General features: G+C 38.8%; 1 protein-coding gene across 1 annotated transcript in view; it reads left to right on the top strand.

The window, feature by feature from the left end:
• The window catches only part of fam49bb (family with sequence similarity 49 member Bb), a 46,409-nt gene that overhangs the window by 22,403 nt on the left and 9,683 nt on the right, over positions 1-14,323 (top strand). The window contains exons 3-6 of the mRNA XM_030123871.1: positions 6,072-6,154; positions 7,263-7,384; positions 8,277-8,382; positions 12,775-12,914. Of these exons, the coding sequence (XP_029979731.1) occupies positions 6,082-6,154; positions 7,263-7,384; positions 8,277-8,382; positions 12,775-12,914 (441 nt within the window). The 5' untranslated portion in view covers positions 6,072-6,081. The remainder of the gene's footprint in view (positions 1-6,071; positions 6,155-7,262; positions 7,385-8,276; positions 8,383-12,774; positions 12,915-14,323) is intronic.

Here is a 14,323-nt window from a genome sequence, read left to right as displayed (position 1 = left end):
CCTGTTCAAGAAGGCTTTTTAATTTCCCAGCTGACTCAGGCCTGCGACAAACTGATTGCACTTTATGTATTTATCATATTTTAATTGTATTTTATTGTGTTTAAATGGTATTTTAATTGTATTTTGTTTGGACTGTTTATTTGTGCTTTGCACTGTAAAGCACTTTGTGACTCTGTCTGTGAAAAGTGCTCTATAAATAAAATGTACTGTCTTAATTTGCTTACGTCTGTGTAGGTTCTCATTTGCCCAGGTCATCCTTTTTCTTGGTAGTTCTTCTCGGTTCAGCTGGACTGGTGCTAAACCAGTCCAGTTGAACTGAGAACAACAACCAAGAAAAATTATCTTATGACTCTTTACATGTAGAGCTAGTCTAATCCAGACATGTCCTCTCAGTTAAAAATAGTCTGCCATTTTTTCCCCCTCCAAGTGCAGGATAATCAGAAAATATGGATGTGCACGCTCCTGGACAAAAAAATAAAGTAACACCTGTTCATCATGTTTTATGTTCTTTTCATCTTATTAAATAGAGGCAAAATATAAAAATGTGAAGTTGGGCTGTGTGACATGTCTAAAAGCTCTAAAGTTACAGAGTACATACACATACACACACATCCTCAGCATAACTATATATTAATACTGGGATGAAAATGTGTGTATAGGTATTTTCTATTTTTTTTTTTTTTATTTTAACTGACCATTTATCTTTTTCCTCATCCATTTTTTATGTCTTCTGTCTGATTTGCACACAAGTATCATGCTTTTTCTATGTTCCTTAAAAAAAAAAAAAAAAAAACTTAATCAAAATTAAATTGAAGTACTCATTGATTACTTGTTGTGTTTTGGACATGAGGGGGAGTTTCTGATTACTGTTATAATGTGAGTAAAAATAAGGACATGACCCACTGCAGAGCTTTCACATTGCAGATGCAGGTTTACATGTCCTCTCCCCCGTCCACCATCATGCATCTCATGCATTTTAAAAACACCCCATCTACCCCTCTGCTCGTGACTGCTGAGTGTGTACTTTGCTCTGTCGCAGCACCTCCTTGTCTCTCGGCGTTACCTGTGTCGGCATGATTTACTGTGTCACCACCGAGCCCTCACTGAGTCGCTTTGGCTTTTCACCTGTCACTCACTGCACATGACATCTGCCCACCGAAGTTCAGCCTCGTCACTGTTCCAACGGCGTCACTGTCCCTGCCTCCGCCCTCTCCGCACCCATCCATTGTGTCAGAAAGGGTTAAATCTATCTCTGTTGACGGAGCCTGTCACTGTTTCTTTGCATAAACTGCCACAGATCTGGGACTTGTCATGTTTGTTGACCTCTGCTCTGATTCGGAGAAAGATCAGCTCTGCACTTTCTAGGATAGGGACTCCTGGAAGGCTGATCCTTAAATATAGATCTACAGCATGTACTGTATGTGTATTGGTATGTATGCCTCAGCAGTGCAGATATAACTCGAGCGCTGATGTCAGGGTATCGCTATCGGTCTTTGGCGCCCTAGTCACTCTTCCCATTTCTGCTATCATCATCATCTCTTCAATACGTTGTTCACCTGAAGGCACCGTCTCATTTACAGCAGCATGGGAAAGTAGTCAATGGTATCTCTCTGAAGTTGTACAGTAAAACAAAATAGCTGTGGGCCAAATATACAGACTGTTTTAGTAATGCTGACTAGGGCTGTGTGATACCATACAGTCATGTTAAGAATCTCCCCCTTCCATAACATGTTTTCTGTTCTTTCTGCATCTGTGTCATGAGGAATTGATATTTTCATCATCATTCAAAGCAGGGGTGTCAAACATGTGGCCTGCGGGCCAAAACCGGCTTGAAAGTTCCAATCCAGTCTGCAAGATGAATTTGCAAAGTGCAAAAATTAAACTGAAGATATTAACAGTCAGTGGCGTCGAACTCATTTTAGTTCAGGAGCCACAAACAGACCAGTTGTCATCTCAAGTAAAATAATAGGATGATAACCCATAAATCAGGGGTGTCAAACTCATTTTAGTTCAGGGGCCACATTCAGCCTAATCTGATGTAAAGTGGGCCGGACCAGTAAAATAATATAAATAATAGGATAAGAACTTTTGAGTGAAAAAAGTAAATTCCGTAATGAAAATGTTTACATCTGTGAATTGTACTTGAACATAACATGAACAAATATGAACAACCTGAAAATTCTTTAGTAAAATAAGTGCAATGTTAACAATATAATACTTTAGTTTATCATTTATACGTCATAGTGGATATACAAATACACAAAACATTAAATAACAGGCAGAAAGTGGTACAATTCCACATACTTCTCTTAAGACATTCCAGATATTCACATTTTTTGTAAAAGGCTAGTCTGTAAATATAAACATTTTTGTGTAATTTTGCTTTTTTTTACACTAAAACAAAAAGACAAATTTACAGTTTTCATTATTTCTAGGTTATTATGATAGTATTTTACTGGTCTGATCCACTTTAGACAGAAATGACCTAAAATGATTTTAACACCATTGATTGTTAATATCTTAAGTGTAATTTTTGTATTTCACAAATTCATCCCAGGGGCCGGATTGAACCCTTTGGCAGGCTGGATTTGGCCCCCGGGCCGCATGTTTGACACCTGTGCCATAAATAATGACCTCAAATTTTCCTCTTGGTTTAATGTGAAAAAATATTATTATTATTATTATTATTATTATTATTATTATTATCATAGGTATGTAGACAATATTATACTATGCCTTTAAATAATGACGTGTACATTTTTCTTTGTTATAGCGCAAAAAAATGTTATGAAAATATTTACATTAAAGAACTATCCTTTAACAATACAATGTGAATAATCAGATCAAATATGAACAACCTGAAATACCTCAAGAAAATTAAGTGCAAATTTAACAATATTCTGCCTGTTACTAAATGTTTTGTGCCTTTCCAGATCTGATCTGTAAAGCACATGTATAAATGGTAAGTTGAGGCACAATATTGTTAAAATTGCACTTATATTTCTTTTTTTCCCAGGTTCTTCACACTTTTTTATTTGGGCAGTTTAAATGTAAATATTTTCATAATTTAATGCTATTTTTAGCACTAAAACAAAGTGAAAAATTTGAAGTTGTCATTATTTATAGGTTATTATGTTACTATTTTACTGGTCCGGCCCACTTGAGATCAAATTGGGCTGAATGTGGAACCTGAACAAAAATGAGTTTGACACCCCTGATGTAAAGGCATCACAAAAAACAGCCTGAAACACAAAATCATTTCATGTTCGCACAGCAACAATCAAAATTATCAGTTTGAAACGCCACAAGACTTGAAGATGGCTTATATTTAAAACATTTTTTAAAAATTTAATTCAGTTCAGAAAGGTATTTTAGATGGATCAGGATTATTAAGTTTTAATCTCTTGTTGTTTTATTGTATTTAAAGGACAACTTAAAGTCAAAAGCTGTGACATAAAAAAGTAAGTAAAATAAGTCATACATAGACACGCCCACATCATCACTAGAAAGTTTCAGAGGGAATACAGATGAAGCACCTTCCTCCTTCTGCTGTGGTTCTGAATGACAGATCTGGTCGACTGGCATAGACAGACTGAGAAGTGCCTCTGTGTTTGCTTTGCCAGAATTTTGTCTCTCAGACAAAACTACACAACACTAACACTAATGCAGGGAGAATCTCCGAATGAGCTGGAGTTGCTTCATTTTTATATTACTGCATGAGGCTGTTATTGGCAGCAGGTACAAACTTGACAAACAAGAGTAAAATAGAAAATACAGGCAGAGGCAACGGTCTCTACCATTAAATACAGTATGTCACGCAGCGGGTCAGAGGTATTTTTAGGAAATTGTAACATGGTTTGGCATTTAGATAAATTATCTGTGTAATTATTTGTGTATTCATTTATAATGTGTTAGTTGAAAGTATGTCCACAATCATTTTTTCAGGTCTTTATTCAGGGTTGAGTCATTTGGTGTTGGAGGATATGTTGGCAGTGTATTTATTACCAGTACAGCTAATAATGTGTTTATTTATTGTAAACATATTGACATCACAACATTGAACAATGTTATCACACATTACACATTTTCCTGATATTCGGCCAAATTATTTGCACATTTCATGTTGACTTAAAAGCCCGGTTTAGTGCATGTTTCGTCTATGGAGTCAACACATAGTGTTTGTGCAGTCACTATGTAGGAGCGGTTTGTTGGTTGGTTCAGTTTTTTCAGGTGAAAGCCCATGGTATTGGTTACAGCTGTACTTCGGCCCTCTACTTACTGAGTACTGAAAGGGTTAATCAATTAATCAATAAGCCATTTAGCTGATTGGCAGGAAATTAAACTGCATTTGCCAATTTAACTTTAATTAATCACATACGGGAGTTGAGGTTCCCCTACAGTTAAAAAGGACTTTTTTTTCTCTTCTCTCTTCCTTCATGGGGCTGTTTGACAAAAACATCTTGTCTCACACAAAAATGAATTAAGTTTTTTTTTTTTTTTTTTTTTGCCATGAGGAACGAGGAAGATATCCTTTTTCCAGACTTTAATCAGGGCAATAAACTTTTTCTGTAAGAATTAAATAATGGAACTACAAAGACACAACTTACCACATTTTGTTCATGTAGATTAATAATGGATCATATGCTACAGTCCTATTCAATAATTAGCTTTTAATTCTATAGTGAAATATAGGCCAGAAATCACTAAATAAGTGTAGATCATGTGAATGCTACTATATTCGTTAGGCAATTAAGCTATGAAGCTGTGTCATACACTATTGGAACACGTTGAATTCAGGTGCTTCTTTTCTAAGGGGTCTGGACTACAAAACGATAATAAAAAATGTCATACTATAGTTTTATATTGTGATGAATATCGTATTGATTATTAATATTGATGTTTATATCTCAAATTGGCATGAGCAGGACATCTTACAGCTGTAGCCATGATGTGTCCATATATTTTTGTCCATGCGGTTTATAAACATCAAAATTTACTTTTTAAGTTTAATAGGAGATATTTTTTTCCTAAGTGAGATGTTAAGAAAGTAGATGGTTATTTATGGTAGAAAATTAGTATTTACAGTCAGAGCACGAAAAATGTTTTAGAATTTTAGAGGTAAAACATTTAAAACATAGTCAGGGATGAAAAAATAAAGAAAAAAAAATCAATTTTGAGAGAAATTAAGTAAAAACCATCTTTGAGGTATTTTGGAAGCAAAGATAACAATTTAAACAAAACTAATCAATGCAATGATATTTATTGCAATATAAAAGTATATTAGGACATTTGTCATTATTGTTTTGTATCCCAGACCCGTGTTAGAACAGAAACACCTGAATTCAACATGTCCCAATACTTTTGTCCATATAGTATATGACTTAGGCAATTATGCTTGGAGGCTAACGATACTGTGGTTCTTTTGCATTGTGCTCTTGCAGTAATGATGAGGGTTTCTTATTGTATCACATGTGCTGTAGGCGCGTCATTACTCAGACGTGTTAAATATTAATCTTATGTTTCAGCCCTTATAACCATCACACTGTAGTACACTTACAGAAATACTATAGTTATTCGGCAGAAATGACAAAGTGAATTTCAGTGCACAACTAAACAGCCAGCCTCATAAACAGGTCTACTTATGTTTCATATGTGACAAGTTCTTTCATAAAAAAATTAACCATATCCCTACTATTATATGCAGTATACATGATTAGATGTGAAGTTACTGTTCGATTTCCCCGGAGGAGACTTGTAAAATGATTACTTTGCATATGACTGCTTGATTTCTGGGAAGGAGAAACTCAAACTGAGTTTTTTTTATTTTTGGGACATACATGGGGGGCTTTTTGGTTCACCATCTGCTTGGCAGGAGCCTGGGCACAGGAAACACACATGCGGGGGTCTTGGGGGAACGGTGGTCTCTGTGAACAGTGGGCACATCTGGGGCACCAGGCTGCCGAGTTCATACTGGCGGCAGAGCGGTGAAGCGGAACGGTGAGGTGCTGTGGGTGCTGCTTGTGTTGATGGTCTCCTCCCTAAAATTACTGGTTGTTCTCTTTCCTCTACAGGTATCGTAACATGGGGAACCTACTGAAAGTTTTGACGTGCACAGATCTGGAACAGGAGCCCAATTTTTTCCTCGATTTTGAGAGTGAGTCCTTTTAAGTAATTGCTCCCGCTCCTGATATCGATCACATGAATATCTTTAAATAACAGTATAAAACTCCGAACTCTTAAGTCTTTTCACCCCGCCACTTATCTTTTACACTATGATCCTCCCAGAGGCAAAAGCAATCAAATCTACCACTAAAGCTTCTCCGCTTTCCATCAACCTACCTCTTCTACACTAGAGTGTGTGTGGAATTTCAATCAGGGCAGACTTGCAGCAGAGACAACCCCCCCACACTCAAATATAAAGCACTGAAGTTCAGCTGCTGCGTAGCCTAAGGCCCCTCGACTGGGTTTGATACCTTACTGTAGTGTTCTCTGCACTTGGCAAACCTACAGAGTCAGTCACACCTTTAGTGAAAACAATGCCTCACACTGCTCAGACTGTTTCTGTGTGAAGTGATACACACAGAGAATATCACACTATTAAATTAAACCCATGCATTCATCTCTGTTGTACAGTCCATGTCTATATTGTACTTTTATTTATGGTGTTTTCAGTCAAAGCAATCAGACCTCATGGCACACATAAAATATAAATGATCTTCAATTAAAAATACATTTTCCTTCTGTACTGTAATAGTGAAAGGATAGCTGAGGCTCATATTGCAGGTGTTTCTTCTGCTGGGGAGCAGGAGTTTGTTACAGTCATCACACTTGGCAAGATTTTCTTGCTTCAGGTGGTGGAAAAGGTTTTCACTAGTGCTGCTCTTAAGCCTAAAAAAACCCAAGTTCTTTCTGTTTTGTGTTTACCAATACTCTGCAACATTCTCTTCACCCAGATCTGTTACAGAGCTGGAAGACTGCATAACCCTTTTTTTTTTTATATTTGTCTCTTATCTTGCACCATTTTCCTCCTCTCTGCCAGAGAAGTGGGTGGTGGCAAAGTAAATGAGAAGCTCTAGAAGGATGAGATTAGTTCATCCAAGTAGCATTAACATAATTGAAAGTTTTTTATTAGAATTTCTATCAGCTCAGAGGATTTGATAGATTTCCTAGATTTGTCTTTTTCCATACGTTGAGCCTCTGCATATGGATTAGAAACCAATCAGCTTTGCCCCATTGACCTTGTTGTTGATATTTTGCTGCAGATGCCCAGCCCACAGATGCAGAGCGGGAAGTGTGGGAGCAGGTGGATGTGGTGCTGAAGGATGCGAAGGGCATCCTGGATGAGCTCCAGGCGTACAAGGGGGCAGGCCAGGAGATCAGAGAGGTAACACCAGCACAGAATATCCACCCCCAATGACAGAACACAGAGCTGCAGCACAGATAGGTGAGGCTGTTGTTTTCCTGCTGTGCAGAAGAGACATGGAAAAGTAGTGCTGCATTACTCACATGGGGGGATGTTTTAAGCACTTTCCTCCAGAGAAGTGTAGGTGTTTCCTGTTAGCTCATTGTGAAGTTCTTGTGTTACATTTGTGAAATATGATTTTGGCTTTTTTGTGCAGGCCAAAAAGACTTAAATCTCTCAAAATAAAAAAAAAACAAACAAACCTCAAATTAATATAAAAAAAATCAATATACTGTATATGTGCACTAATATAGGAAATGGTTGCATAATAATGACATCAGCTCTGACTTCATGCTTTCGTCTTCATATAAGCTCTGACCTATAAATAAACTCCGACTCTTGAGATGGAGATACATAGATTTTATTTCGTGTGCCATGTATTTTTCAAAATGCCATTTAAACACATATGCATAATTAATGCATAATAACGCAAATGCATATTTGTTTCAGCCTCATTTGTCCACTGTTTCCTAGTAACGAAAAAAAAACAAGATTTCAGTTGCTTAGTCAGATTATGTTGAATAGCTTTTTTCATAATTCATGCATGAAAAGGTCATTGATCCATAAAGTGTTTGTGCCATTTCATTTACAGATAAAAGTGAAACAAAAAGCTGAATCTCAATCAATAAGCTGTTAAAATGTTAGAAATGCTCCATAAACTCTCCGTATGTTGAATCATGTAATAATTTCCAAGTATACACAGATGCTGAATTCACCACTACATATTAAAATGACATTACTAAGATATTAAATTAGATTTTCCTGTAAAAGAAGAGTAGATTAAAGTGTTTTCTTTTTCTTATTTTTTCCTCAGGCGATCCAAAACCCAAATGATGAGGCGTTACAGGAGCAGGCGTGGGCAGCTGTGGTTCCCTTGGTGGGGAAACTGAAAAAGTTCTACGAGTTCTCCCAGAGATTAGGTATGTATTGGCATAGATGCATACGTCAGATACAGCTTCAGTTGAAATTAGATCACATGTCAAGGTGAGGTTTTTTTTTTTTTTGTTCTTTTTTTTGAGTGCAACCAGTATGCTGCTGCAGTTTAAGTTATTTTGAGTTATCGTGACATGGTTGCTCTTTGTAGTTCTGTGGGTTGTGCCACAGACACAGGATGAAAGCTGACGTCCTTTATGTAAACACCACATAGACGCATAACCTCCATACATGACCTTAATTGTTTGCATGTGCATCTGTGATATTGACTGCTGAGCTGCAAAAGTCAACAGACATGCAACACATACACACATACATATAGGCTGTCATTATATAAGCAGACCTCAAACCCCACCCCCAGCCTTGCATTTCTCAACACGCTGCTTGCACTGCACTGTGCATTGACCTCTGTATAGGATGAGGCTGTAGTTTGTTTAATTAGCATGTATGGGGGGTGTGGGGGGGTGGAGGCTGACTGATCTTACTGACCCTGATCTTCTTATGACCCTGGCTTTGGGGAGGAGGCGTTGATGTCTGCCATGCCTTGACGATCTCACCCCCGTAATCCCAGTGGCGGTAAAGAAGGTAGTCAATGGGAGCAGTGGGCGGCGGCAGGCGGCAATGACTGTTATGTAATGAAGTAGGTCAGCTCACAGCCTTGGCTGCTGCTCTATTTCACTGCCTTGACTCCAGGCTTCAGGGGCCGCGATGGCCTCCGCAGCCTGCTGTCGTGTCTGATATGCGTGAGGCTTTAAGTCCTTTAAGGGCGGGTGATTGTACAGCACCACTACAGTACCAACTGCAAGATGTAAGTAAGGTGATAGTAGCTTATGTAATCAGCTTTGCATATAGAATGCAGGGACAGATTTCTCCCACTCTGTAGTCATGATCCACACCCGATTTCAGCTTTAACTTCTTACACTGTCACACAGATGTCACTTTCTAACATTGCAGAAACAATGTCATTCAGGAAAACTTCATAATAATAATGACTGTAAGTTTGTTTGTTTCTTTTTTTTTTTTTTTTCAAAAGAAATGGGTCTGGATTTGAGTCATCTTGGCTCACCAGGCTTTATAGGGTCTAGACCGCCATCTGACCCCTCCCCTTTACCCGAGTAAGCGGCTATATACGCCTGCATTCTGCTTGCCTGCTCTGCCATGACCTGATGAGATCAGACACCCCCCCACCCCCACCCCCCGCCTTTCCCTGACTTCCCGACATACTAGAGTGGCTCATTTCTGACGGCCTGAAAGCAACTCCATTTTTACTTTTGTTTTGACTGAGACGTAGGGGGGAAAAAAGTGCACTAGTAAGGCCATTTTTAATCAGCCGCTTCGCTGCAAACGCTGGCCCAAGCAGATGGGAGTCATTACTGAACGGCAAACGTGCTCAATTTACTGCACCACACTGCCAGCTCTCTGACCGTCTTCCAAAAGTCCCTTTACGATTATCTGAAGTAGACTGCTGTCTGAATCGGCCCTGTTCTGGTTGACATGCTCATCATTGTATGTAATCAACAAGAAAAATGTAAAATGCATGTTGAGTAAATATTTTTTAGAATGCTCATTTGGTACCTCGGAGGCTTATTGCATCAGATGTTAAGCTCGCCGGGGTTATGTCATTATTGAAGCCTCTCTTCAGTGTCTAGACTGAATTCTAAGTACTGTCTGCATCTATAAATAAAATCCCTTTGGGCTTTAAAGGTTTTTTTTTTTCTTTTTTTTTTCTCTGTCTTAAACTGGTGGTTTGCACAAGATGTGTTTGTTTGATAATATAACTTATTTGGAATTTGTTCAGTACTTTTTTACTTAATCTTTTCTTCATTTCCCTGCCAGTGCTTCTTATGCATGTTTAATTATCATCCATGGGCATGCTATGTCAAGGCATGGCACAGGCTTTGTATTTACTTACTGTCAAAACAATGAGTATAATCCTTGTTGAATGAAATCCTGTTCCCCTGCCCCCCTATTTCATGCCAGTGAGATAATTAGTACCATGTCTCATCTGCATCTGAGCAGGAATGCCTCCTACACCCCCCAAATGCTCCCTCTGCTCCCCCCAGACTGGCACTGGGCCCTGGGCAGTTTGGGCATCACCACTGTCCCATTATCTGTGTCTGCCCTAATAGGATGCTTCATCTGGCTGACACAGTACGCTCTGCACCACGTAGCTGTGGTGATGCACGACGGACACATCCACAGTACACCTACAAATACACCAGAGACGTGGATAAACGGGGGCATTGATTTAAAGTATGTCACTGATATTGGATTTTAAAGGCTTGTCTAATGAGGATAGTTTAGAGCAGGAAAAAACTACAGATTAATCAGTTCTCACCACTGCCAAAAAATGACACGATTAGAAAAGAACCATCTTAGATTTTATTATTATTATTATTACCAGATAAGTAAACATTAAACTGGATCCAGCCAATCTAGTTGCAAATGATTATATTTTCAACTATTATTTTCCTTCAAAGTCTGTAATTCCAGTTGTGAAGCCTAATGTTAGTCATCAGCCACCAGCAGAGCCAAGTCCTTCTCATGCCAATAATGGAAAACCTTATGTAAAACCTCTTCTCTCCAAAGCAGCGGCCTTTTTGTAATTTAAAGAGATTAAATGACTATACAGTGATGAAATGCATCAGTGCATTAATATTTTGAGTCATCCTGAACCTTCCAAATCCTAACAGAGTCGAGCATTTGCGTCTTCCCTTTGTTGTGAAATGTATAAAAGGATAATGTTAAGGCACACTGAGGTATCAGAGGAACACTGTGTTTGGGTGATACACTGTCTTCAAAGCCAATGCATCCCCCGACAAAACGGTAATTTTAACAACAATCAGCCACCGCTGTGACGTAATAGCGCATTAACCAGCAGTTGTACAATACACACTGAAACTTTAAACTTTGATTTTTTTTTTTTATGGGACTTTTTTAGGTGGAATAAAGTCAATTTTTCTTCAGCCCCCTGTACACTGAAGTACAAACAAGTCAAAGTAACCCTCCTATAGGGTTCATATGGGTGCTTGAAATCCTTGAAAATGCTTGAATTCCAATGTTGTGTTTTCAAGGTCTGAAATGTGCTTGAATTTTAGTTTAAGTGCTTGGAATTTTAACTAACTGTATTTATTTATTTTAATATGAACTCTACTGGGTTAGATGGCAACCAAAGCTACTTACAGACAGGTGATACGTTTTGAAAACTAAAACTTTATATGAAAAAAGAAAATTGTCTGGTGCTCTCAGGTCAACTCCAGGTACATTTTAGTGTGAAGAATGCCAAGTGGCTTCCCTTTTTTTGGGATAAAACTTTGTGTTCCCCTTTGATTTCTAAACTTTTTGTTATTATGAAACAATTTTAGATGTTTATAGCATAATCATGAGTAGCTGTGCTGGAAAATTTTGAAAATGACCCTTAAAAGCCCTTGAAACGTGCTTGAATTTGACCTAAAAAATGTGTACGAACCCTGCTCATATAGCTCAAATTTCAGACCCTGAGAGTCTGTGTCGTCTGGCCTGGGGCTGTCACTGAAAGTCCTGCCCCTCACATTCACCTCTCACCTCATTACCCACTTTTTTTAAATCACTTTTCTAAATCATACAGTGACTGAAGCTCAATGCAAAGGGTGAGATTACACCTCACCCTACACCTTATTTGGCACAAAGTTTAAACTACCATGTACAGTTGCGGAAAAAATTATGAGACCATCTAAAGTCATCAAAAACAATGGTTATGCAATATTTGCCTTTACGTCTAAAATTTGTTGTCATCGGAAGTCCAAAAAGAAATCACTTTTTGTTTGCCAATTTGTTCGTTTATGTTTTGTTTGATTGCTGTTGTTCACTTTTCTTTAATTGTTTATTGTATTGTGTTTTCATTTTGTGTTGCCTTCAAGGATGTATATATATATATTTATACATTTTTCTGGTATGCCAATATAGGTGTGTATATACAGTCACGGAAAAAATTATTAGATTATCAAAAACAATGGTTATGCAATCAAGTACTAACTCCTGTGTGCATCATGTGACTAAAACAGACAGAAAAGAAAACATGGAATGCCTAAAAGCACTGTTTTTGTCAGTACAATGCTATAGATATTGATGTAAGAACTGAAGTGATTTTAGTTATCAAGAAAACATGGCAAATGGCTAGATATCAGCTCTGAAATTAAACTATTATGAGCTATTTTTGTTATTATCATTATATTTGTCCAAACAAATGTACCTTTAGTTGTACCAGGCATTAAAAATGAGCAAGAAATTGAAGAAAACAAGGGGTGGTCTAATAATTTTTTACGCGACTGTATAACGCTCTTGTCCAATTTTTGCTTTTGCTGCACCTTTTAATACAGAAATCCTATTTTTCCTCACAGAAGCAGCGCTGCACAGCCTCCTCAGAGCTCTGACCAGCGAGACTTATGACGATCCGACTCAGCACCTGGAGCGGGAGCAGGCGCTGGCCAAGCAGTTCGCAGAGATCCTCCACTTCACCCTGCGCTTCGACGAGCTGAAAGTAAGTCTGTCCGTTCCTCCAGCATATCCCAAGTGTCAGACTCCTCTTTTAAAAGCCAAACTCACCTTTTTAAATGTTGATTTGTCCTGTGATACAAACCAGACCCCCTGAGCAGCCTGACAAGCTGCTGATGGCCCTGAATTGATTTTAACTCTGTGCAATTCTAAACTGCAGCCAGTGAGCACATGATTAGCATTTAATTAGAATCCTGATACTGCTCTGCTGTTTATAATACAGTGGACGTCAGTAGAATGGCTAATAAGGGTTATTGCGGGGGAAAAAGGTCTGCAAATTGTTTCTGTCCTTCGCTGAGTCCTGCATAATGTGGCAGGTTTTACAAATGATGGAGGGAAAGAGCTTTGAGAACTTATCTGGCATGAATTCAGGAGGAAGAAAAGATGCTGATGTGCAACCTAGAAAACACCAGGAATCAAGCACGGGTTGAATGCCTGTTGTCAAAAACATAATTGTGTGAGCACTAAACTGGGTAGACAGTGGGTGAACTGGTTCCCTTAAAGCCCCGCTACACCCTTAGATTCAGAAACTTAAAAAATGCACCCGGTGCCCCCAGGCGATTTGCTGCGACGTCCCAATTAGTGCCCAGTGTGCAGACTGGCAAGATAAAAAACATGAAGGTGGGGGGGGGGGTACAAGGTGGCATGCCAGGCCTATTCATCAATCTTTCACACCCATCCGTGGGCTTCTGACCTAGTTAAAGTGTCTGAGCGGCACACAGCCCCTCCCTGGTAAAGCAGCCCGTCTCTCCTGGTGGACACAGTGGACACAGACCTAGTACCAGTCTATTGTAGCAGGATTAGCACGCTGCCAGTACCGCTCTGACTGTGACAGGCTCAAGCAGGAATGAGGATAATTAGCCACATGACAAGCCTTCGCTGGTGGTGATGTCTGAAATGAGCTCTCTGGTTGGCCCGTTTTCTACCAAAGGGGTTAGTTTAGCTCCAAACCAGATGATTCATACGTTTCAGTGGGCGTTTTCAAAGACATGTCTGAGTCCTGTGGCTTTCAAGTATAAATAATAATAGAGTAGATGTCTTCCTTCCACGTCCTATGACTTAATCCCCGCTACCATCCTCTGCTCTCTATAAACTCACCCCTCCTTAAAAACAATCTCTGCACCTTTTTGATATCTTTATAATTGTTGACCTTCCTGTCACAATCTGTACTAAACGCGGGCCAAGTGGAACAGGAAAATAACTCAATGATTCCTGACAGGAGGAGCCGGGACGACGACGACGTAAAGAGGATGAGTGTCTGAGGATTCAAATGCAGTTCAGCAAATAAAACTGTAATTGTATCTGTGTTCTTTTTCTGTCATTTTCCCCCCAGAGCTACGCTTCTGCCTTGTTGGCTAAAGCGTTTTGTCATGATGATGGCATGTTTGATCCAGA

The sequence above is a fragment of the Sphaeramia orbicularis genome, chromosome 20 (genome assembly GCF_902148855.1).
Source record: "Sphaeramia orbicularis chromosome 20, fSphaOr1.1, whole genome shotgun sequence".
In the NCBI taxonomy this organism is placed as follows: domain Eukaryota; kingdom Metazoa; phylum Chordata; class Actinopteri; order Kurtiformes; family Apogonidae; genus Sphaeramia; species Sphaeramia orbicularis.
The sequence above is the reverse complement of the archived record's forward strand: the minus strand, read 5'-3'. Positions and strand labels throughout refer to the sequence as shown.